Raw genomic sequence first — 26,728 nt, 5'->3', positions numbered from 1 at the left:
ATTTTTATCAATTGATCGAAACGGTGTGCAATTTTTCATTGATAAAAACAGCAGAAACACTTCTGTCCTTTGGAAGGCAAAAATAAAGTGTGTGTTGTACCTCTGATCGATATCAATAAACGTCGAGTTTGTTCCGAGGAGAAAACCACTGATAAACAAGTGCAATAATGTCGAGCAAAATTGAGGAAGCCCAAGAACATATTCGACAGGCAGAAAAAAGGTTTGGCTCGCTCCATCATTGCAGCAGAAGCGGAGATCCTTTTGTGCATGACAAAATCGATGATGTTCTTTCTCCGTTTTCGCTACCGATTATACATACTGTTTATTGAATGTGGACAGGAGGGGTAGCTGTGGTACTAAAATTCTCATTATTTTTCAATTTTTCGATCACTTTTTGCATAAAGTTTGAAAACGTCCCTGCTCAAATGGAGACCTGACTATGATAACGCTGCTGACGAGTATAACAAAGCTGGTGAGTGAAAATTTTTGTGAAAAAATATCCATATTTTTGAATGTAGTTTTTTATAGTTATATGCACTCAAATATTGAATGAATCGAATATTTTCATATCTGTGTAATATATTCTATCATAACTTATTTTACGGGTATAATATCTTCCACAAGAGAAAAAAAAACCACTAAGGAACCGCCATTGTTTCCTAAAATCAAATCCTATAAAGCGATTAATTGTATACTTTCGACCTTTTTTTCAGCGACATGCTTCAGGAATGCGAAGGCTTTGGATCAGTGCAAGGATTGTCTCTTGAAAGCGTCCGAGTGCCATCGTCAAAATCGAGCAATCTTTCACGCAGCCAAGTGTCTGGATCAGGTTATTCTGATTTGCAAGGATATGAATAATCTAGGCGAAGTACGCAAGTATGCGGAGAAAGCTTGCAATCTCTACCAACAGCATGGTTCACCCGAGTCGGGTGCGTCTACAATGGACAAAGCTGCTAAGATTCTCGAAAGCACCCATCCAGAGGATGCCTTGCAGTTATACAAACAGGCCGTTGATGTAGCGACGGTATTTTTCTTCATTTATTTTAAATTGTGTCTTTTAATGGCATGATTCCTTTTTTCCAACTAGATTGAGGATTCCTCGAGGCAGGGAGCCGAGTATGCCAGCAAAGTGGCTCGAATTCTAGTCAAGCTCGGCTTGTATGATCAGGCAGCAGATGCAATACGGCGAGAGATAGGTCTCCATCAGCAGGTTGGATCTGACGCCGCAATTGGCCGGCTGGCTGTGGTTTTAGTGCTGGTACAATTGGCACGAGGAGATTATGTGGCCGCAGAGAAAGCCTTTAAAGAGTGGGGCAATTGCTGCGATGCACCCGAGGTGCAGACACTCGAGTCGTTGCTTCAGGTAAGTTCTGATGGAATAGTACTTCAGACTTCAAATGAAGTTGTCAAATGTTTTTTTTTTCTAAGTGTGCCTAGCGGCGAAGTTCGTTTTCAAGCCTCAGTACCATGTTTTCTATAAATGGGTGAAACTACGATTGTATAAATAAATGTAATATGTAATTGCATTATTTCATAAAATGTATTCAAACATCATTCGTAGATGTGTTAGGATTGGACAGTTCGAAACTTGGCATACAAAAAGGCAAAAAAATAGTCTCGACTTAATATAGCATAGATGAGATCTGTAGAAAATTCTTTGTATAAAAGATTATGGTTGCTTGTCAGTCAAATTTCACAAACATTTATTTTTCGTAAAGTTTACATTTTACCATTTGAAAGTTGGAACTTGAGTTTAAATCTGTGAAGGTCGTAATTGCATCAAGTATAAACTCATCAACATAGTTCAAGCCTGTTAGAAACATCCCCCTTTTGAATAAAAAAAATCGAAATCCATTTTTGACGTAGGACTACGCCTTTTATTTTTTTTAATGTGGGTGTTGGGTTAGGGTCACTGGGGGTAAGTACAAAGTTTCGACAACGAGAGTGTTACGTTTGGAGTATAAGATTTTGAACATTAATACCTCTATGCAGGCTGAATAGAGTGGTATGATAATAACTTTATTCGAAAAATAAAGGGTCTGATCATGAACGTCACTTCACGGTGAATACGAAATAAAGTGTATATAATCTTGCATACAAATCATTTCGTTTTCACCGTGAAGTGATGTTCGTGATCAGACCCAAAATGTCTCAGAGTTATATGCTTGTCACTTGTTGGCCCAATAACATGTTTCAATAGCTTAACCTTTTCTCTACGGTAGTGCATTTCGTCGGCGTGCTACCGCTGAACGAAGCATTGTCCCGAAAAGTATGCACATCACGCTGGTGTGATCGATGTGCAGTATCACCCTGATGTCTAAAGACGACGCTCGTACACACAAAGTGGGACCAGAATGCCGCGCTATGCGACAATTGTGCTTTGACACTGCATTTTACATTGTGTCTTCCATTTAATCGAACACAATAATGCGTTGCGTCATTAGCATCGCTGTACTAAACGCTAACATTTGGTCTAAACTGTTCGCGATGACACTGGCATGGTGTCAACTTCAAATTAGGGCCATAATTTGGGTCCCAAACTTGTTAGTGTAATCTCTATCAGAATAAAAGACACGGTTTTTAAATTCTAAAATTTGAATGAAAATTTTCACATGTTATTTGATTACTTGAAACACGTGTTTCTGACTTTCATTCACCCATATGACTAAACAATTCCAATGTTGTTGCTTAATTTTTTCGTCATAATATAGAGTTGTCTTCATAAACAATTTTCGTATGAGACTTTTGACGTAGGACTACGTCTTTCATTTGTATACCGGGGTATAAAATCAAAGTTTCGAAAACGAAAGCGTTACGCCGGAAACCGAGATTTTGAGCGTTAATAGCTCCTAAACAACTAAACGAAATGGTATGATAAACACTTCATTCGAAAGATAAAATGTCTACGCGTTCTATACTTGTTACTTACTTTTGATCCAAAAACTTGTTTCAATAGCCTTAAAATTGCTTTCAAAAGAGGCTATTGAAATCACCAATTGGTATATAAGCAAGCGCCGCTCGGAAATCCACTCAGTTATAATCGAACAGCGATTGGAGCATGTTGTCGCTGTTGTGGTGAAGTTAACTTCGTTTATCATGAAAGCGCTGATGAACGGTGTCACCAGAAGCCTGTTTGTGCAGCTTAGGCCAGAAGGGAATCCATCAGGAGGAGAGTGATGCCACTGAAAAGGCGACCAAGAAAGTACCAGCATCAATAATTGGTTCCGCTTGAGGCATCGAAGCAGCCGCCACACACACACACATACACGTGCGCAACCGTTCGTTTGCTGGTTATCGAGAAGAATCCGGAAAGAAGTAATCGTTGCTGAAAAATAATTTGCCAGTTCCCCTTGGAATTGAAAATTACATTCAAGCGAAAGAGTTTATTTTAATGTTTTCTATCCATATAATACTGCGACCAAATACAATTGTTTTTGTGATTATCGAGTTAGCATTAATCACTGGTGGACTTCGAGAAAAATCGAGAAGAATCCGGAAAGATGTCATCGTTGCTGAAAAATAATCTGCCAGTTCCACTTGGGATTGAAAGTGACATTCAAGCGAAAGAGTTTATTTTAACCGTTTGAGTGCGGAGCAAATTTTGTGAGCACATGCCAAAAATGCGGATGAGTTTGGCTATATTTGAAAAAATACTAAAGAACGCAGATAACTGATTAGGTCACAGAAGTTGTATTAATGAAAAAAACCCACACAAAAAGTGGGTTTTATAAAATTTATTAACATTAACTTCTTTATTTGTAATGTATTATTTTTTTAAATAATGAGAATATTATATTTACATAATTTCGTAATTATCGTCTGCTGCGCAAAGCGCATGAAGTCCTCTTTTACAAATGTCCCCAAAAGATTAAATTCTACATTAAGAGGTGCCAAGTCAAAAATATTAACGTTAAGCAAGGAGAGCGCTATCGCGCTCCCCGCACTTTTGGCATATAACAAGAGGAGCGCTATCGCGCTCCTCCGTATTCAAAGGGTTAATGTTTTCTATCCATATAATACTGTGACCGAATACATTTTGTTTTGTGAAGAAGGCGACCAAGAGAGTAACGGCATCGAAAATTGGTTCCGGTTGAGGCATCGGAGCAGCCGCCACAAACATACACGCGCACAACTCGCGCTTTTTCTATCCATATAATACTGCGACCAAATACAATTGGTTTTGTGATTTGTCAATCAAGTGCAGTTAGCAGGAAAGGGGCTGTCCACATACCACGTGGACAGAAAAAGCACGATTTTAAACTCCCCCCTCCCCCTCCGTGGACAAGCGTGGACATTTTCATACCCCTCCCCCTGTTGTCCACGTGGACATTTTTCTTGATTTTATTAGAATAATTCGGAAAATAACTGAACTGCGCATGAATTAAATTTTAATTCCATTTAAGTTTATTTTGTTTCAAATTTTACTTGCTGAACCCTGCCACGTTTGCCGTGGCTCATTTGTGTTTTATGACAGAAAAATGAGTAGTAAATATTCCATATAATTCCATATGAGTTTAATTTTGAAATACTTGTATGTTCTTTGTTTTTTGCTTTTAAAAGGCTTTAAACTTTGCAGTTCATTCGCCTCTAATTAAAATACTTGTAATACTTTGTTTTTCTATTATCTTAAAGGCTATCTGCTATCTGGTTTGTCAACACGGAAACGCACAATATCCAGTTGAACAATCCGCATCCGAAAATAAATTACAAAATTCCAAGGATTGATCTTGAGCAAAGCCAATCGAATAAAATTAAATAGATTTAAAATCACTATCAGATACAATTTAAGCTCACTATTCTTGAACACATGCAAAGAATTGTGTTGCTGTCGCATAGAATACATATTCAATACTAGAAAGTTAATTTACTTTCACAGATTTATTTCAGAAGTGTGCTCATTTCATGTGGAAAGCTTGAAGCTTCTTGAGGCGTTGGCAGTAGCAACAAAAATTTTTGAAGTGGCTCGTATGTTGTGTTCTAATATGAGCTCCATCAGAGCTCGAGTTTTTGAAGCGCACAAAAACGAACAGAACGATTTTATATACATAGACTCTTTTTCTATCATTTAAAAAGAATTTAAAAAAAAAGATAAAGTAGGAAGCATGTACTGATATCTATAGATCCTCACTTGACAAAGGATGAGGAGTAAAAGGTCGAAATTTTTCAGAGATTTCGGAACGCCTGAATCTTCGATATAAATGATGACATTAAGATAAAAAATACAGCATTTTCAAGCTACAAATTTCTAGTGTGTGATGTGTATATGTGTTGTAGATAAAATACTTTGCAAGAACAGATGAAGCGTTTGTAGTTTGTTTTGAAAGTTTCTCTAGATTTTGAGAATATATGCTTACAAGCAATTCAATCAACATGATTATTTCGCGTCCATTCAATTCATAGAGAGTTTCAGTAGAACTATTTACTACAGAGGTATTCTCTATCGAATGAAAAATTATTCTTTGATTTCGAATTAAGAATATTTCATGAAATAATGAACGCACAGCAAATCGATGGTCAAATCTACTCATCGCAATCTTGGAAATATTTAATACATGGTCCAGTTGATGCTTTGACGAATGCATTATTTTATAACAGAGTTAGAGCGTTTCAAAGATCACTCAAAACATTTTCGACATTTCGCCACAGGAAATGTCTGTTCATTCACACGATCAATTCACATTTAGTCATCAGCGCAATAGAAACCTTTTCCGCAATAGTTTCAAAGGGTACTAATACCTTATTAAAAATATTTTCAATATCTATATATATTTTTTTATTTTTCAACTGCTTATTGACCATCCTGCATTGAGTGTCTAGATAGCTTCCAAAATGCTCGTGGGGAAAAAACATCAGAAAACTCACGACTCAATATTTTTTTACTAATCTTGCACGATAAGTTATTTGTATTGCTCTTTAGTTTTCCTCCACTTAAATCCTTATTAAAACGTCACAGTTTACCAGAGAGCAATTCAACGCCAAATTAATCATCCGATCCTCCCCATTTTATTGAAATTTTGTTCATTTTTTCCAAAAATGCCCGATTGAAACATTTTTTTTTTTGAGAAATTCATTAACCTTCTATTATTTTTTTTTACAAATGTTCAAACTATTGAGAAAACTTTCTCATAAATTGAATAAAATATCGAAAACTATTATATCTGTTTAAAATAATATTATTATATATATACCTAAGCTGATCCGAAAAATTTGAAGAGATAGGGGATCATAAAAAATCTTCCACGCTGATGATCAAATCTTAACTACGAAAGAATTATTGAACTTTCCTTGAGACCGGTTTTTTGCCTTAAAATGACTGAACTGAAAATTCAAAAAGTGCGCACGATGCTTTCATTTGAAAATTTGCATAAAATTATGTTGTGAGTGTTCACATTAAATTAGTGGAAGATAACAAGAAGGATAATAGTGTGGTGTCAAGGAAGGAACAGTAGAGTGGTTGGAGAGCTTCAATTTGGCTGATAGAAACAATCCAGTTTATCATGCATTTTTGGAAAATTAATTAAAAACACAAGATTTGAAGTTGGTTCCTTTCATTTAAAAGTTGATCCTGGGTTCTATTAATTTGAAAGTTTTACAATTGCATTCTATACTAAATTTTCTTATCTTTCCAATGAACAGTATAATTATTCTAAGGAGCGTACTTTCTAAATTAGAGTCAGTTCAAAACATAAAATTAGACTTAACAAAAATTCAACAATTGCCTAGTTGAGAATTGACTACATGCCTAGGATTTTTTCATCAAATATGATCCTCTATCACCTCCTGAAATATTCTATAATTTATCAGAACACTGGCTCAATTGTTTTAAGTTGACGACTAGTGATGCATAGACAATCTCCTGCAAATGTAAATATTTATTCCTAGAAATTAATGGAAAGAAAATACTTTGGAAAAATGATTTTACACGCAATTCTGTATGAAAAACTATACAGACGTTATTATCATATATTGTTCTCGAGATATAACAAAACGTATAGAAAATTATATTTGATAAAAATCATTTACGCATATCATGGAATCTCAACCATTATGGAATCGTTTAATTTTTATAGTTTTGGCTATGAGGGCTCTGCATATCCCGTAACTATAAAAGTTCGATCATAGGAAATAGTTGGTCATTCACAATTTACGTGAGATATTTTTATAATACAGATTTCATTGAAGAAGATCCATGATATGAGAGAAAATATATGAACGTTTGACTGGGCAGCACTCTCAGGCTTCTCAATCCGTTTATTGATAAATACGCAGAGAAAATTCTTCCTGTCCACGTGGACTCAGTCTATACCCCCTCCCCCCTCTCCGTGGACAAGAGTGGACATTTTCTTACCCCCTACCCCCCCCTAAAGTTGTCCACGTGGTATGTGGACAGCCCCAAAGCTTCTGAAGATTATTCTTCCCCATCAGTAGAATATTTTCCTATCCAATATTGGATGCATAAAACCTTGTGCCTCCAACGTAACACTCTCGTTTTCGAGGTCCCCCAAACATTCATTTATTTATTCATTCAGAATGGATTCAGATTCAACTTCAAACAAATGATCACTAAATCAACGATAGTCCTACGCCACCCTTGCGGTTAAACCATAGATATAACCCACTTCCTGTTTTTCACCACCTGCAAACAAAAATGTTTTTCATTTAAACAAAATATTAGTTATGGGAAAGCTATTTTTCATTCATAATTTTAATTTTGAAAACGTGTTCATTCCGTCTGAAAATCAGCTATTCTTTCACGCTGCCCTAAACTAGTAAACGAAGCTCAATGCCGCCAGCGCGGATATGTCAATGTGTTGTTTTGATAAACATTCAACTGATCCTTGGACACAACAAGAACAAGATTTTCATACGAATTTTATTTTGTTTTTGTTTACATGAAAAATGGTGACGCGAATGCTAGATTGTGACTGCAAATCAACAGATTGCGTCGGGCAAATGTTTTAGTACAAAACGCAAGCAATGACAGCTGATGAGAGGCAACGCACAACGCGGCTCGGAAATCCATTCAGTTATGATTGAGCAGCGATTTATGTACGATCGCCGGAATGTGTATCCCTAAAACGCACTTGTGCTCGCTTGCATTTTTGCCGAACTGAATGTGTTTCCCCAACACAAACTTCAAAACCAAGGAGCCTGGGGAAATGGACATTGCAAAATATATGCAAGCTGAGGGTACTTTTTACCCACTTTGGCTCGGATATTCAAGACTGCATTGGATGATATTCCTTTATGTCTTCAACTCACCAACATCATTTACTTTAGCAGATTTCAAGATCTCCTTGGAGTTGATTCATCATGAGTCGTCGTCTTCATCGTGTTATATGTAGCCTCAGCTCTCATCTTGGCTGCTTGAGTTGTGACCTGATTAGTCGCTATTTACGACTGGGACAGAGACCAAGGCCCGGAGTACTATTTTTGGTGACAACACCATGAAGAATCTGTAGATTGTCTGACCGCTGTGAATAGTTCGAGGCACTCGACTCCCGAAAACACCTAGTGCTTCATAAGAGCTATGGAAGATTTTTTTTTATCTCATTTTTTGGACAAATTATTTTTTTATTCATCAAATTGAGTTTTGTTTCTCATTTGCGAATATATAAGTTTCAAATCTTCATTTTTAGATTTTTCGCTTCTAGAAAGATTCATCAATTCAATAGAAAATCTGCGCTTTCTATGATTTCAGGATAACTAAACTCCGAATCTGAGTTCAACACTACTGCGATCATTCCATGAAATTATGGTACTGTGGGTTCGAGGGGTTCGCTATTTGACGAGGCTTGAACACAAGGTATTACACGAGCTGAAAAGTCACGGGATTTTTCAACATATGGCGCCACTAAAATGAACAAGATTCGTTTCAAGTGACATTTCGTTCATTTATTCACAAACTACAGTTGTGTAAATGTCACTACCAGAGCATTCGTAAAGAACAGGGGTTTTCAATAATTTCTCAGAGGTCGACATGAACAAAAATTAGTTTTGGGGGTCGACGAGGTCTGAAAATTGACCCCCATTAATTAACACAAATTCTTGTTTGAAACATTCAAGATACAGTATAAGTTGTGCTACGTGATCCAACTTGATTTCTAGTAGAAAGTATTATTGTTGTACTTTTCAAAAACTCGACAAATAGATGAGGGTGCTTAGGTTCGTATAAAGCCAGCGCTACACGATGCTACGAACACCCTCGAATGCTGGACGCTCGATGATTCGACGCATCGTGTAGTCGACTGGACCGTTTGTTGTGGATTACCTTCCAACGCGAGTGGCACGAGTCAAAGGATTTGTGTCATTCGTTGATTCGACACTCGATGACATTCGATACACCGCTACACGATTCGTCCGAATATATCTTTGACAGATTGGTTTGTTTACAAGTTTTAGATGAGGGAACTATGAAATTGATTTATAAAATTCAAAATATTCGGCAAAATATTGCAGTTTAATAATGTTGATTTCAAGCATTTTTAATTTACAGCCCGATATCAGTACAATTGCTACGGCAGCAATTTCAATACTCACATCGTCATCAAGTTTCCTAACGTTTTTGATGGTGAATAAAAACAATAAACATTCGATCCAAATACTCGCCGATTGTCATCGAGTCAAATGTTTGAGTCCAACATTCGAGTAAAACGTTGGACGAATCGTGTAGCGCCCGCATAAGATGGAAAATTTGGCAAGTACATTTGACATTTGCGTTCTGAAATTTGTTGGAACTTGAATACACTTATTCAATTCGAGAGATTACATTAGTAGAAATAGAAAGAAAGTCACCAGGTTCATCTCATAACACTATTTTTATAATTTTTTTTTTCATCATAAACGTGCTATTTCTATATATTAAAAAAATGCTAACTTCAGTATTTGTGAGTAGTTTGTATTAACATATTTACAATTAAATTCTTATTTATATAATTTCACATCTATTTATTTCGTTGAATCATGGTGAGAAAATGATGTCAAGTTTAGCCGCTTAACCCACCGTTGCCAGACTTCTAGATTTGTCTGGAATCTTTCAGACTTTGGTAAAGCATCCAGATGTCTAGACCGTACTTTGTTAAGTCCACACTTTCCGCACTTTGCTCAGATTTTTCCAGATTAAAAAAAAAATCGGCAATCACACTTGACTTTATTAAGTTGGTTTGGAAAGCTAGTTTGTGCTAGTTTTATTGTAACAGTTATTCAAAATGGTTTCTACAAAGTATGTAGTAAAGATGTACACACCGCTACGCACAGTCGACTAAGGCCTACCTGCATGAGTTAACCATCTTGCGACGAAATGTCAGAAAAGGCACCAGAGTGAATAAAAACAGTATAGAAAGGAGAAAATAGAAAAACAAAAGGCAAACGGATGAATTGAGTTGGATAGTTTTTGAAAGTGTATTGAAATTTACAGAGAAATCGTTAGAATTTCTAAAAGGAATTTATTGCCGCTGATAGCCAAATAACTGCTGGATCCTGAGAGACCTGAAAAAAAAGAAAAATATTGTAAAATTAATAAAGAAACTGTAAAATGTAAGTAGAACCTGAAAAGAAAAGAAATGAGATTAATTAAATACATAAAATTTCAGTTTCAAGCTGCGAAACAAGAAAATTGCTGCTTTGAAAATTAGTTTGTTGTGACGACCCCGAACAAACTTGAAAATTTTACAATGGCAGAATTGACCCTTTCACCCGAAGCTGCCGAAAAGACGGGTTACAATTGTGCCGCTTGTGAGCGACCGGATCACGCAGAGAAGGATATGGTGTTTTGTGACCAATGTCAAAACTGGTATCATTTTGGATGTGCCGGTGTAACGAATGCGGTAAAGGACGATTCATCGTGGATATGCGGCAAGTGCATGAAAAATGCCGCTGGTAGTTCCGTGACGTCAGAGTTGGAGCAAGAATTGAAAAGGCTCGAGGAAGAAAAAAGAGTCCAACAGCTAGCTATGGAGAAGGAAAGAGTCCTGCATAAACGGCGCCTGGAGCTGCAGCAGGAAATGTTTCTGATGCGAAAAAAACTGGAACAGGAGAAACGCGAAATGGAGTTAGCCTTCGAAAAAGAGCAGTTGGAGAAGGAAATCGCTGAGGAAGAATCGTTCCAGAAGAAAAGTGAGCAGATGAGAAAGGAGATGCACGGTAAATTGAATAAGCTTAGACAGCAACGGAGCAAGGATTTCGATAGTGGTGTGAAAGAAAAAACGGAAGAAGCTGAAGGTTGTGAAGATGATTGCTCGAGTGACAAAGAAAAGCCGAAGCAGTCGGGACTGGAGAAAACAAAGCCAGGAAAAGCAGAAAAAAAAAAAGGTCGGAAAAAGGCAAACCTGGGAAAATGGATCTGGTCGAGACTGGCAACGGAGATTTTCGAGGAGCATATCAAAAATACTCCACTCCAAAAACATGTTTAGTTCCGTTGGTCACATCGCCATCATTGGAGGAAATTCCGCCTGTCGACGCGGAATCCGTAAAAGGTGATACACAGGAAAAGATCGAAAGTAAGAAGAACGACGCGGTTTCAAATGACGTGCGAGAAGCAAATGAGGACGATAGTGAATCCAGCGAATCAAATGAGGATCACGAATCGGTGACAGTACAAGCTGGTCAAAACAAGCAACAAAGATGTCGTCGAGGACCTACCAAAGCTCAGCTGTCCGCCAGGCAGTTCCTGTCGAAGAAGTTGCCGGTATTTTCCGGAAAGTTAGAGGACTGGCCGATGTTCATCTGCAGCTACGAAACATCTAGCGAGGCTTGTGGGTTTTCGAATGTCGAGAACCTGGCTCGACTACAAGAGTGCTTGAAGGGCCAAGCATTGGAAGCAGTTCGTAGTAGGCTCCTACTTCCAGACGCAGTTCCACAGATCATTGAGACTCTCCGGATGTTGTACGGTCGCCCGGAGCACCTTCTAAATATGCTATTGGTGAAGGTGAGAAAGGCTCTCCCACCGAGAGCAGATCGTTTGATAACGTTCATCAATTTCGGGATGATTGTCCAGCAGCTTGCAGATCACCTGGAAGCAACGAAGCTTACTTCTCATCTTCTGAATCCCATGCTGATTCAGGAGATTACCGAAAAGTTGCCCGCAAGTACACAACTTGAGTGGGTGCGGTATAGAAGGAGAGACCGTGTAGTCACGATTCGAACTTTAGCCAACTTTCTGTCCGAAATCGTGAAAGACGCCAGCGAGGTGACGTCATACTGTGAAGCACCTGTAGTTGTAGACCACGCCAATCGAAAGTCCAGAGGAAAGGATAAAGAGCACGAAGGTTTCCTCCATGCCCACTGTGGACAAGAAAACGCCAACAAAACTCAGGCGCCGAGGGTGAGAAAGCCATGTATGATTTGCGACCGTACTGATCACCGGGTAAGAAATTGTGTAGCCTTCCGGAACCTCTCCGTACCACATCGTTTGGAAGCGGTGCGTAAATGGAAGTTGTGCTCGATGTGTCTCAATGAGCATGGAAATGCCCGCTGTAAGCTGAATTTCCGCTGTAATGTCGGGACCTGTAGAGAGCCTCACCATCCTTTACTCCACGCGGCAGGCCCGGAATCGGGATCGAACTGCAACTTTCATTCGTTTCAACGCAAGCAATCGGTGATTTTTCGAATGATTCCGGTCACATTGCACTGGGGAAATCATACAGTGAACACAGTGGCTTTCCTGGACGAGGGGTCGTCCTACACATTGGTGGAGAAGTCGGTGGCTAGCGCTCTTAGGACGAATGGTGTAACGCAACCACTTCGTGTGACGTGGACGGCTGGAATGTCCCGATTGGAAAGGAACTCGCAGAAAGTAGAACTGTATATTTCGGCTCGAGGTTCAAGTCGCCGGTTCCACATAAAAGCAGCTCATACCGTGGATAACTTGAGGCTTCCCCAGTCGACGCTAGCCCTGACGGAAGTAGTCAAGCAGTATCCCCATCTTCAAGATCTATCCGTGATGGATTTCCAACATACTGTTCCGCAAATTCTGATCGGACTGAAAGACGTTCACTTGTGTGCACCGTTAGAATCACGAATCGGGAAAGCGGAAGAGCCAATCGCTGTGCGGTCCAAGCTTGGTTGGACCATATTCGGACCTGTAAGCGGTGGTGTTGAGTCGAGCATCGTTGGTCATCATGCGTGCAGCAGTGTTTCGAACGAGGACCTCCACGATCTGTTGAAGAGCCACTACACGCTAGAAGAGTCTGGCATTTCGGTTGCGCTGCTACCGGAAAGCGAAGAGGATAGGAGAGCGAAAGATATCCTGACGCAAACGACGGTAAGAGTAGGTGATCGTTTTGAGACGGGGTTATTATGGAGATATGATAGTCCGTGCTTCCCCGACAGCTATCCTATGGCTGTGAAAAGGCTCAAGAGTTTAGAGAGACGTTTATTGAAGGACAATGAACTGTACGATAAAGTACGGTGCATGGTCTCGGAGTACCTAACCAAGGGCTATGCGCACAAAGCTTCAGAGTTGGAGCTAGCAGACACCAACCAGAGTAAGGTGTGGTATTTGCCATTGAACGTGGTTATTAATCCGAAGAAACCGGGTAAAGTCCGCCTTGTTTGGGACGCAGCTGCGGCTGTAGCTGGGGTGTCCCTGAATTCAAAACTCTTGAAGGGTCCCGATATGCTGACTGCTCTCCCAGCAGTTATTTGCAAGTTTCGAGAGAAAAAAGTGGGTTTTGGTGCAGACATCAAAGAGATGTATCATCAGTTGAAAATTCGAAAAGAAGATAAGCAAGCGCAGAGGTTCCTGTTCCGAGAGAATCCAGCCAGCGCTCCGGAGGTATTTATTATGGACGTTGCTACCTTTGGGGCGACCAGTTCACCTTGCTCCGCCCAGTTTGTGAAGAACATGAATGCAAAGGAGTTCGCAGGGCGGTTTCCAGAGGCAGCGAGAGCGATTCTAGAGAACCATTACGTCGATGATTATTTCGATAGCACGGAGACAGTCGAGGAAGCAGTGAAGCTGGCGAAGGAGGTAACGTTTGTTCATTCAAAGGGCGGCTTCGAGCTTCGAAATTGGGTCTCTAGTTCAGAGGTGTTCCTGCGAGAAATGGGGGAGACAAAAGAAAATCAATGTGTTCATTTTAATCAAGACAAGGAAACAGGGCAAGAAAGGGTCTTGGGAATAGTGTGGAATTCAGTAAGCGACGAGTTTACGTTCTCAGCAAGGTTACGTGAAGATTTGCTGCCGTACCTGATAGGAGAGAGGCGGCCCACGAAAAGGGGGGTCATGAGCTGCATCATGAGCTTGTTCGATCCCATTGGGTTTTTGGCTTCCTTCACTATTTATGGAAAAATGCTTATTCAAGATCTTTGGCGCAGTGGATGTGCCTGGGACCAGCAGATCAACGACGAGTGTAGCGAGAAATGGAATCGTTGGGTCGGTCGGCTTCCAGAAATCGAAAGAGTGCGGATCCCTCGTTATCACTTCACGGGAGGATTATCTGTGGACTACAGTACGTTGCAACTACACGTTCTTGTCGATGCTAGTGAGAATGCATATGGTGCTGTTGCATATTTCCGTGTCATGACTGCTTCTGGTCCTATTTGTTCGCTTGTGATGGCACGTTCCAAGGTTGCACCTTTGAAGCAGCTGTCAATTCCGCGCCTGGAACTACAGGCCGCGGTACTAGGTTCTAGATTGCTAAATTCCATCATCGATAACCATTCCGTAGAGGTGAAACAGCGGTTTATTTGGACAGATTCGAGGACAGTACTTTCTTGGATCCACTCGGATCAGCGACGCTACAAGCAATTCGTTGCTTTCCGAATTGGTGAAATCCTTAGTCTCACGAAGCTCGATGAATGGCGGTGGGTTTCCACTAGAAACAACATCGCTGACGACCTAACCAAATGGGATCGAGGACACAATCTAAATTCGAACGGTCCTTGGTTTCGGGGTCCACATTTCCTGTTCCATCAGGAAGATTCCTGGCCAGAACAGAAGCGCGTAACACCGAATGTGCCTGAAGAGATACGTGCCCACATACTGTTCCACGACATTTCACTGTCAGAACCTGTAATCGATCCGTTGCGTTTTTCAAGATGGAAGGTCTTAGTTCGAACGATAGCCTGCGTCTACCGGTTTGTTTCGAACTGCAAGCGAAAAAAGGAAGGATGGGCCATCGAAGGTGTACCAACGACCGATGCTCTCAAGAGAAAAGTAAAGGCAAAAATTGCATCTACGGTAGTTCCTTTGCAACGAGACGAATACCAAAAATCAGAAGCATATTTGTGGCGATTCGCACAAGCGGAAGCATACGGGGATGAGGTGAAAACTCTCCAGAAAATTCTTAAAGTGGGGAACGAGAAACAACGACAGCTGGAAAAATCGAGCAGTCTATACAGTCTGAGCCCATTCTTGGATGCACAGAACGTTCTTCGGATGGAAGGGAGAACCGCACAAGGTACGTTCTTACCGTTCGAACTACGTTTCCCAATTATACTCCCTAAAGGACATCCAGTTACCGTTAAACTTCTGGAACATTATCATCAGAGAGTGGCACACGGCAATCAAGAAACGGCGGTAAATGAAATACGACAAAGGTTTTGGATTCCCAATCTCCGAGCGGAACTCAAACGTATTTCAAGAGCTTGCATGCGATGCAAGGTGAGGAAATGTGAGCCAGGTCATCCGAGAATGGCTCCTCTTCCGATTTCGCGGATCTCGCCTGGATTGCAGCCGTTCAGCTACACAGGGGTGGATTATTGTGGTCCATTGACTGTCTCCGTCGGGCGCAGATCAGAGAAAAGGTGGATTTGTTTGTTCACGTGTTTGACGACGAGAGCTATTCACATTGAGGTTGCTCATAGTCTGACGACTCAATCGTGCCTGATGGCCATACGGCGATTCGTGAGCTACAGAGGAGGTCCTCTTGAATTCTTCTCAGATAATGGGACGAATTTCCATGGCGCCAGCAAAGAAATTGTTAAGCAGATGGAGATTAATTGTGAAGATGTGTTCACCGATTCGAGAACCAGATGGAATTTCAATCCGCCTTCCGCACCTCATATGGGTGGGGTGTGGGAGCGAATGGTGCGCTCCGTTAAGACGGCGTTGAAAGCGTTGGATGATGGCCGCCGAATGACGGACGAAGTACTCCTGACCGTGTTGGCAGAAGCGGTGGATTTAATCAATTCTCGGCCACTGACATACGCTGGCCTGGAACCTGATGCAAAGGAAGCGCTAACACCAAACCATTTTGTTCGCGGCGTAGGACTAATGAGTTCTGAGTCGTTTATCAGACCTACCAATGAAGCAGAGGCACTGCGGGACAGCTTCAAGCGGTCACAGTTTTTGGCTGATTGTTTGTGGAAACGATGGACTTCTGAGTATCTCCCGACGATCAATCATCGCAGCAAATGGCACTCTGAAATGCCTCCTATTGCAAAAGGTGATCTTGTGTATATTGCGGACGAGAATATCCGAAAGCATTGGGTTAGAGGGGTTGTAACCGAGGTATTCAGTGGTGCTGATGGTAGGATCAGACAGGCTTTGGTGAAAACAGCAAAGGGTGAGTTCAGGCGGCCGGTGGTGAAGCTTGCGGTGCTTGAAGTCCAGGGTCGTAAATCTACTGCGGCTGACGCTTTCGCACCAGAGTTACGGGGAGGGGCTATGTACACACCGCTACGCACAGTCGACTAAGGCCTACCTGCATGAGTTAACCATCTTGCGACGAAATGTCAGAAAAGGCACCAGAGTGAATAAAAACAGTATAGAAAGGAGAAAATAGAAAAACAAAAGGCAAACGGATGAATTGAGTTGGATAGTTTTTGAAAGTGTATTGAAATTTACAGAGAAATCGTTAGAATTTCTAAAAGGAATTTATTGCCGCTGATAGCCAAATAACTGCTGGATCCTGAGAGACCTGAAAAAAAAGAAAAATATTGTAAAATTAATAAAGAAACTGTAAAATGTAAGTAGAACCTGAAAAGAAAAGAAATGAGATTAATTAAATACATAAAATTTCAGTTTCAAGCTGCGAAACAAGAAAATTGCTGCTTTGAAAATTAGTTTGTTGTGACGACCCCGAACAAAAGACATAAAGTGTCTTGAAGGATTGAAGGATTTCTTGAAGCAGCTGCGACTGAGAAGCACAAAAGCGACTGCTGTTATCACGAATAATTTTGGAGATGGTCAACACGAGGAGCCCATTAGTCATTTCAGTTTGATTGCCGACGAATCGACGGATCTGTTTGTCCGGAGGTCAAATAAATGACACTTTTTGACAGATAAAGTTTGGTTTTTAATTTGTACAAACACTATTGTGTTTGCCACTCAATAATTTGATAATTTGTTCAATTATCAACAGTTGCCACAGTGTCAAACATCGAACATGGAAAAATTTCGATTAAAATCTTTAAGGTAACCTAACCATGCACCGACAGGTTCGAAGAACAGACCACAAAAATATTTTAGGCATCAATAATCAGTTATTGGATGTCTTCTTCTTCTTCAATGGCACTAACGTTCCTAGAGGAACATCGCTGTCTCAACGTAGTATTTCTTGCGTCATTTTTATTAGTACTTAGTTGAGATTTCTATGCCAAATAACACGCCTTGAATGCATTCTGAGTGGCAAGCTCTAGAATACGCGTGAACACAGTGCAAGTCGGAGGAAATTTCTTTGACGAAAAATTCCCCCGACCAGAACGGGAATCGAACCCGAACACCCGGCATGTTAGTTATGACGCTAACCACTCGGCCAAGGGAGGATTGGATGTCTTTGAATGTCCAATAAGTTGAATATTTGTTTGTCGTGTTTTGTGTCGAATATATTTTATCAGTCAAATATATTCGACACAACGACGTTGATCAAAATTTATTTGTCAAAAAGAGTCAAATGTTTGGCTTCGATCAAACAGTGAATGAGCACCCTTAGTAGCCAGAACTAGCTAGCTATTATCACCTTATACAGGTTACCGAAACGGATTCTAGAACGTTGTATGACTAGATGAGCCTTATGCTCTTCGTATGCGAGTAAGCATATTCCAGATAAAATAGAGCAAACCAAACCAACTGTCTTAGCTACCGTCCCTTGCGGAAAGTTCTTGAATTAAAACCCTTGAAATTGCTGCACCCATGCGCAACTAGATGGCTTTCACTGGAAGCAGTGGTGCAAAGTAGAGATGGGCAAATCAGCTCATCATGGTGAGCGGCTCAGAGCCGTTCAGCTCATACAAGTGAGCTGCTCATTTGGAACAGCTCTTCAGCTCAGTTGAATTTTGCAGTTGTCCACACAATTGCATATGAAACGTAATCACCATGGGACATTGCATAGTGTGCATTTTTTTAATAGACGGAAAGCAAAAAATAAACGAATTTAATTTGTAATAGTACAAAAACTAAAACTGATATGAATTCTAATAATATAATATACAACAAATACTGAATGCTGAAATCCAACATAGAAGATGCTTAGGATATGCTGAACTTAAACAACAGAAAAACCAGCAGTAGCCAAATAGAATGCCTCCAGGAATATTGGCCGAGACAACGTTTTTTGAAAAAAAACCATCGCGATTTTTTTTTGCATCAGAGGATATAAAAATAATTCCACTAATAGGTGCAACGAGAAATAATTATTCGCGATCACAAAGGTAACAAAAGGACCAGTATCAATCATCAACATTTATGCCGGGTGGTTTTCTGAATTGTTTTGATTCAGCACGCTGAAATAAATGTATGTGTTTGCACAGTAATGTTTAAATAACAATGTAATATATTAAATTAATTTACAAGCATATAATAATGTGCTTTTTTTTTGTTTGGCCATATAAGAAAAAATTAATGAAGTAACAAACGATTGAATATCTTCAAAACAAAAACTTTTTTTCCTATCTGGCATCTCTGCTAAAGCTAAAGTACGAAGAGGGATACACGAAAACAAACTGACGTCATGCCATGAAGCGCGGGAGACGAAAAATCCTTTCGCGTCTCGCAATTCACACTCTCTGCAGCTTTTGCACTCCACAGCTATGCAGCTCAACAGCTTAACAGCTCAGCAGCTCAACAGCTCATCAGCTCAACAGCTCAGCAACTCATCAGCTCAACAGCTCAATAGCTCATCAGCTCAGCAGCTCATCAGCTCAACAGCTCAACAGCTCATCAGCTCCAGCTCCGTAATGAGCTGATGAGCTGCGTTTTTTTGATTGCGTGCCGATCCGAATCCGCACACTATGATGAAGCGATTCGAATGAACAGCTCATGAGCGGATGGCACATCTCTAGTACAAAGAGTGCTTGACAGATATGAACCACTCCGAATATACTTTGGATTTGTGAAACATGTTCATCATGTTGAGAACGCCAAAGTGATAGATCAATATTTATTTGTCATTTTTGGATTGGGCAGCAGTTCGTAGTGCAGTTCGACCAATTTGGCCTTGGCGACGGCGGAATGGTGCTCCCTTGGCCGAGTGGTTAGCGTCATAACTAACATGCCGGGTGTTGGGGTTCGATTCCCGTTCTGGTCGGGGGAATTTTTCGTCAAAGAAATTTCCTTCGACTTGCACTTGCGCGTATTCTAGAACTCTAGGAACGTTAGTGCCATTGAAGAAGAAGAAGACGGCGGAATTTCCAATTTTTTAATTTTTCTAAAATCTGCGGACACGCCCGCTTCTACACACGGTCAAAACAAAATTACGAGTTCGACTCGGCTGAAATTTCGACAGTAGCCGTTTACGAGAATGTACTACACGATGAGCAATCTCTCTTGCGATACTGACACCATTGGGCGATGAGGCTAAGTCCTTATCGGACTGTCCTCGTACATACTCAAAGTGATAATCAACATTAACAAGCTGTTTTAAAGTGAGAGTCCTACCTATTCTTCATTCGAGCATTTCACGACTTTTCCGCACGGTATTGGATATTTTTTTTCACAAATACAAACGCTAAAAGATCTGAATAAAGTTAAGTTAAGTTAAGATCAACAAAATTACGAGTGCTTGAAAAATGTGTACGTTGGGACGACGGCTGAACTACTCATTAGGGAGTACGTAAACGATGGAAAAATATCTGTTGGGATTCGACCAATTTATACAATTTTATCGAAATAAACATGTATTTTTGTCTTACCATAATTGGTACAAATTTACATACATGTGCCAATTATCGCAACATCGAAAGCTGCCTTGTTCCTATCATGGTTGTACGTTGTTATGTTATGGTTGTTATGCTATTATGGTTGTACATCACGTTTTCACACTGTGCAATTGCATAGCATAGGGCGCTTTTGAACCCTCGGTAGTGTAGTGACATAGCACTATGCGTGTCCGACCGAAGCTTATTTGTTTGATCCACTCTGTTGAAAACTAAATCTTAGGTGAATGTCATAATATCCTTTGTTCAGTTCCTGAAGAGAAGCGAAAACTGCATCACAACCATCACACCTTTGTGATTCTCCTGTGAGCTAGCAGAGAGGTCTAGCATCGAGGAGCAGGGAGTTATTTTACAACTGGGAAACACATAACAACAGTCTAATCTAAAGATGAAACGTATATTCGGTATCCTGCCTATCCGGTCAATATTTGGTATCCGGCCGGATACCGGATATTAGAAAAAAAACAATAATTTCTCATTAACAGAAGATAAATCATAACCGGAACTTGTAATGCTTGCTGATTATTTGTTTTGATTTGTTGTTAATAAGGTGTACCCTTTCTCAGATTATCATTCCGGAAGTTCTTAATTTTTCTAATTTTGAATACAAATAATTGGTTGATGTTCTTTAGATATTGAAATTATGTGACACCGACTATTACCATAATAGGTACATTTATTACGAAACTCGAGGAACACTATTAGCATAATGGGTACATGGAAGTGACATTTTCAAATATGTTTTTCATACAATTTAGTAAATTAATCATCATTAATCAGCATTGCCCGTTAACCCCAAAAACACTGCTTGTCGCTTCCTTGTAAGCTCATTTTATTGTGCCTTTGGTTATACAAACATTGAAACAATAACTCTAGTGCAACGATTTTTTCTATATATAGACTCCCAAAGAAAGAATATAAATTTTTTCATCAAATAAATATATTTTTTTATTGAAGAAACTACATGAACTTCCACAGTAGATCCTAAATAGAACGAAGCATAGAATAGTGAAAAACTTACCAACTTGTTGTATGTTTAAAGAATTTAAACAGTATGTTCTGTCGGCGTTCTGAATCGCGGTTTTTTTTACATAAAATGACTCCCGAATGATTATCGTACAAAAAAAATGGATTATTGCCAGATACTTTTGAAAAAAATCATTGGTTAAGCAAAATATTGAGATAATATTCCAAATGCGGCAAAAAAATATTTTCTGTGGGTGGCAATATAGTTGTTACAGCCTTATAACAGGGTCACCAACCGTAAAGGCTTGAAATTAGTAACAATTTTGTATGAATAAGACAATAAGGCAAAATATTCCAACCAAACATGACAATTGAAAATTTTCGGGAATCTCTGAAGAAAAAAGGAAAAATTCGGAAAATTGAATTCCCACATGTTCTACAATTACGTAGCGACAAGTAAAAGTCATCACATCAAATCCATTTCCAGTTTCGAACCAAGATCACTTTCGCTAGCTCAAACATCAAATGGAACAATATCAAATGGATTTTAATGTGATGAAACGCACTCCTATATGTTCTTCTATCTATACCAATAAAAAAATATCGCCGAATGTGTTGATAAGAGCAGAACTCGAGGAAGAAATTGTCCGATTTAGGGCTGTCTTTGGTAAGCAAATCATCAGTTCGCAGCTAAAATAGTGATCAACTTTATTTCATAAAAACGTGACATGTTTTCGTATTTGGTACCCTTCCTAAAAGATGAAGTCCTACGTCAAAAATCAACAATTTTCCAGAAAACCTGAAAAAATGAACGGGAACTTGAAAAAATCATAAGAAAGTTTCAATTAATTTTACCTGTTAACTTATGGATTTCAACTAAAGTCAAAACTCACGGAAAATTTAAAACGATATTCTCATTTGCAGGCCTACGATGACGAGGATCCAGACCTAGCCGCCCGTGCATTAGCCTCTCCCTTCATCCGGCACATGGATGTCGAATATTCCCGGTTGGCTCGAGATTTGCCCCTGCCGAAGGGGATTGCAACCGCACCAAAGGCTAACGTTATCGAGAATGCGACCGCATCGTACGTATCGCCGAATAGCTCCAAAGGAACCGATGTAAGTGGATACGTGGGGGTGATATAATTCGTGTGATCATTGCTCTGACGGCTTTTCTCTCTCTCTCTCTCTCTCTCAATATTCAACAGTCCGCGAAGCCCGCCAACGATGCAGGGCTCGACGATGAGGAAGAAGGTGGCCTGTGTTAATATGTGTGTTCGCAAAATCCGATCGAGCGTGTTGAGATGTATGACAGAGGTAAAGTTATCACGATAAAAGTCTTGTTTTTAATAAAGATATTTATACATAGATACGTTATGAATTCATAAAAATTCAAGATAGATCAAGAGTGTATATAAGTGACTGTTATGTTTTACGATTCTACATTTAATTACCTTGGTGGGCATATATATTTGGTAGTTCATTTATTTTCCTATAAAAATAAAAAAAGTATTCAGTAACCTCTTAAGGTCCATTTGCTTTTAACGGAGCGTCAAAGTCACGGTAGGAAACGACGACATTTCAAGCTAGATTTGCAAGTTACCGTTCTCCTACATAACACTAGACTACGTTAAGTGAAAATGGACTTCTACTCTCGATACACTAGAAAATAATAGTTTTGGAACTTCTGGAGGAATATGCTCTGCATCTTTGTAATAAAGTATCAATTAAGAAAGTTTAAAAAAGGAAGTCGTAAATCGAATAATAATCGGAATTTATTCTAGAATATATTGGAAGGAAAGAAAAAGCATGGAGATGTGGTTCGTAGCGTACTTAACAATATTTCCGCTTACATTTTATCTTCTACATTGTTAGTGTGTGCACTATGAGCAAGGAAGGGATTTGAAGCGGTCTTCGGATTGGGCGGAAAACGCCCACATATTTGTTCATCACCCAAAATCTCTGTTATTTTTACGGTTGGTCCGTGTAGGTTTGCTAGTTCGGGTAATTGTTTTAACTACAAAACTACAAAAGTCAGAAACAGAACACGCCTGACTGAAACGAATGTGTGATTAACGATGAAAATCAAAATGATACTCACATTGTTTGACCATTTATTTCCAATCCTAACATCTAAACAGCAGTTGTTGAGACTATGATGCTGGGTTTCGAGCATCCCCAAATATCGTTTTGGAGTACTGCTTCGGCAAATTTAGCATTTGCGTTATATTGGAACCGGACTTTGAAATTGCCAGGAGTTTGAGTACGATTTTTCTTTGCTTATTCCCTGAAATGCGATGATTTGTCTCGATGAAATTTGCCTCTGACGGATTTCGCGCCAACTCGTATCAGTATCAGATTTTGATGAAATGGTAGACAAATGGTAGATAAATATGTGCCCTACAACTCATCCATACATCGCAACTTGTGCATGTTTAAGGCAAAGAAGTTTTCCTAACAAAAACTTTTTCAATATTTTTTCTTGAAAACTTTCTATTTTTTTTACAGCTATAGAAAAAAACCAATAACAGGTAGAAATGGATTTATGGTGACCCTTGGATGCTAAAGTATAGTTTTCAGCTTGTTTTTGTAGTCAAATACAATTAGTTGCAATTCAGAGAGCAACGACAGCTCTCAAACAATAGCCATCTGCCAAAAATATCTTGATCGGTCGGTCAAATATCGAATAGTTGTTGTAGATTTAGGTATCTATAAGGAGTCATTGAAACTATAGTGACTAGTTATTATAGAAATATAACATTGAATGATAAGTAGGTTATATTGAGTTGTACGGCTACTGTTAGAAAGTAAAATCAATAAAGGATAGGTGCGGTAGTATTGGCAAGTGCATCAGCATTGGCACCATTCTCATAAGTACAATGGTATCAGTTTTGGCACTACTCCACTATTGCCAACACTACCACACGTATGCATTATCGAACCCCAGACCATTTGATGGAGCTTGGGAATCTTCAATATTTTGGTTCTCTATTTGGTCTATCTATTGTGAAATTTTCGAGAAAAAATTTTGAGAATGTTTTTGTTAGGAAAACCTTTTTGCCTTAAATATGCACAAGTTGCGATGTATGGAAGAGTTGTAGGGCACATATTTATCTACCATTTATCTGCTATTTCATCAAAATCTAAGATGACCATTTTGAGAAAATCGACTTTTAGTTTTTAAAATCGATTTTTTTCAGTGTAGAATTTCAAAAAATATTTTTTCTGAAAACTCAATTATTTTCCTAAAAGTCTTCCATAGATCACTTTTTTGTAGGACTTACCATTTTCGAGTAAAAAAATGATCAAAAATATTCCATATGTTAGTCTAGATAAATTTTCGGAAAACTAAGTATGCCAAGTTGCTTAATTAGGTAAGGTCTTCACGCCCAGAAAGTTTCAATAAGTTCTGAGAGGGGCATGCCAACATCTGGTCGAGTTGGCGCGAAATCCGTCCTCTGTTGTTTCTGACTAAGTAAACAATGATTGCATTTCCCGCCACTAGAGGCGTGCAGGGGGTTACGAAAAGCATTTGGATATACTTTGAGCTAAGCTTTATGCATCCGTTTGATATCAGAGACGAGTATCGATTTTCTCTTCCTCACAACCCTTCCATGTGCAAGCGATGAGATCGGGCTTTAGCACGCGAGCTTGGGATTGGCTCTTTCTCTTTTCTTTCATAAAATATTGAGAGGTTTTCAGGCTTCCTGTGCGCGCGTGGCTAAATTTCGAGCGACGAGTATTGATTTTCTCCTCCTCACAACCCCTTCATGAGCAAGCGATGAGACCGGGTTTTAGCACACGAGCCTGGGTTCGTCTCCTTCTCTTCTCTTTCGTAAAATATTGAGATGTGCTCAAGAATACTTCGTTGCTCCTCAACATGAGTGATGCACATGTGTTGGTGCTCGCGAGACTTTCTCGTGTGCCTGCCTCAAAGTGACATTTGGTGCTGTCGGGAGAAGTTGTGCTTCTGGTGTTAAAATTTTAATCTTCGTAATATGGCACGTAGAACAATTAGTGATGAAGGACTGTTTCACATAACTATCGCAGCTAAAGTCATCCAATCAATTCATTCATTTGTTGCACACAGCTCGCAATGATTGTGTTAGATATGAGGCTGAATAGGGTAAAGCACATTGTCTCTTCTACGTGCTGTGCGAGATCTCAGAAGGCCTAACCAAATGTCACTTGGGGCTGGTACACGAGAAAGTCTCGCGAGTACTAATGCACGAGCATCTCTTCATGTACACAACACATGTGCGTCGTTCGCATCGAAACGCGACGAGGCATTTCCTGAACACATCACAAAATTTTACGTAAGAGAAGAGAAAGAGCCAATCCCGAGCTCGCGTGCTAAAGCCCGGTCTCATCGCTTGCACATGGAAAGGCTGTGAGGAAGAGAAAATCGATACTCGTCTCTCGGAATTTCAGCGCGCACAGGAAGTCTGCTCGCTCGGCTGCCTTCTACCTCGCTCAGACGCTCAGACAGCTCCCAATGACTTTGTGAGATGCGAGACTGGATAACGCAAAGCACACTGTCTCTTTTGCGCGCTGTGCGAGATCTCGGAAAGTCTACTTTCTAACATCAATTTATCGCGAACTCTAATTATCATTGATATCGAGTGGACGTTAGACATAATTCTAAACTGCCGGTGGAAAAATTTCAGCGAACCTCGTGATATTTTAATTTTTGGGAATTGAATTTGATTTGGAATTTGTTGATACACAAATTGTCTAATTGTCTTTCCACTTATCACATTTACTGCAGAAGGATAAATGTTGCCTGACAACAACTAACGAATGCGATAGCTTACATTTTATAAAAATAGCAATATTTGAGACATCCACACATGAAATACTTTAAGTTGAATACTATACCACAATGTATTTCTTTGCTTTTCATTGTTCCTTCCTACATGTTCCTTCCTATCGAATTAATCCAAATCTAAATAATTCCGACACTCTGCTATGATTGCATATTAGCTTCTATATGAGTGCGGGCCAAGTCGAAGTCCACTCCGAAGATTATTATGGGGTCGACCGAGAGACGGAAAACCAGATGTTAACACACAGGTAACAAAAGAAAGGTGAAAACCTGCAAATCAATATACACTGAAGAATGCTTTGACAGGGCATCATTGTAAATCTACAATATAAGGTTAATCCTACACAATATTAGGAAACAACAGGTAGTCTTACATAGCTTCAACGTTATGAGTAGCGCTCACCAGAATTTGTTGAAGAGAGTCGGAAAAACGGTGCCAGTGTACTATCAGGAAAAGCAGTTGAGAGATTGAACAGAAAAAAAATATTCCATTTACCCTAGCAAACAGATGTTGCTTTTCGAAACTAGGCACGTAAGAGAGTTTATACAAGGAATTCAATCATGCTAATGTATTTTAATATAAAATTGCGATTGCCACTCCGAAACAAAACAAGATTCGGTACTAATTCAGTAAAGGGAGAAGAAATTTAAAACTTATATCAGATTTGAATTCGCTTTGTAAGTTATAAAAAAATCAAATTGATTGGGTTAGTCTGAATGACAAACCGATCGTATTAACGATTCTATAGCAACAAAAGGGCTATCTAATCTAATGAATCTAAGAGAAGCGAAAACCGTATTTATTGAAATTATAATATCATGTTGATACATACGACTGCA

General features: G+C 39.5%; 1 protein-coding gene across 1 annotated transcript; it reads left to right on the top strand.

Annotated features, from left to right (window-relative positions):
- Positions 1-26,725, top strand: LOC129767234 (gamma-soluble NSF attachment protein). The gene is made up of 6 exons (XM_055767914.1): positions 1-220; positions 405-472; positions 714-1,024; positions 1,088-1,363; positions 21,988-22,182; positions 22,272-26,725. The coding sequence occupies exons 1-6, from the start codon at positions 168-170 to the stop codon at positions 22,329-22,331; spliced, it is 963 nt and encodes a 320-aa protein (XP_055623889.1). The 5' UTR covers positions 1-167; the 3' UTR covers positions 22,332-26,725.
- The last annotated feature ends 3 nt before the right edge of the window (positions 26,726-26,728 follow it).

The sequence above is a fragment of the Toxorhynchites rutilus genome, chromosome 2 (genome assembly GCF_029784135.1).
Source record: "Toxorhynchites rutilus septentrionalis strain SRP chromosome 2, ASM2978413v1, whole genome shotgun sequence".
NCBI classification, from domain to species: domain Eukaryota; kingdom Metazoa; phylum Arthropoda; class Insecta; order Diptera; family Culicidae; genus Toxorhynchites; species Toxorhynchites rutilus.
This window is presented reverse-complemented; position numbering and strand designations above follow the sequence as displayed.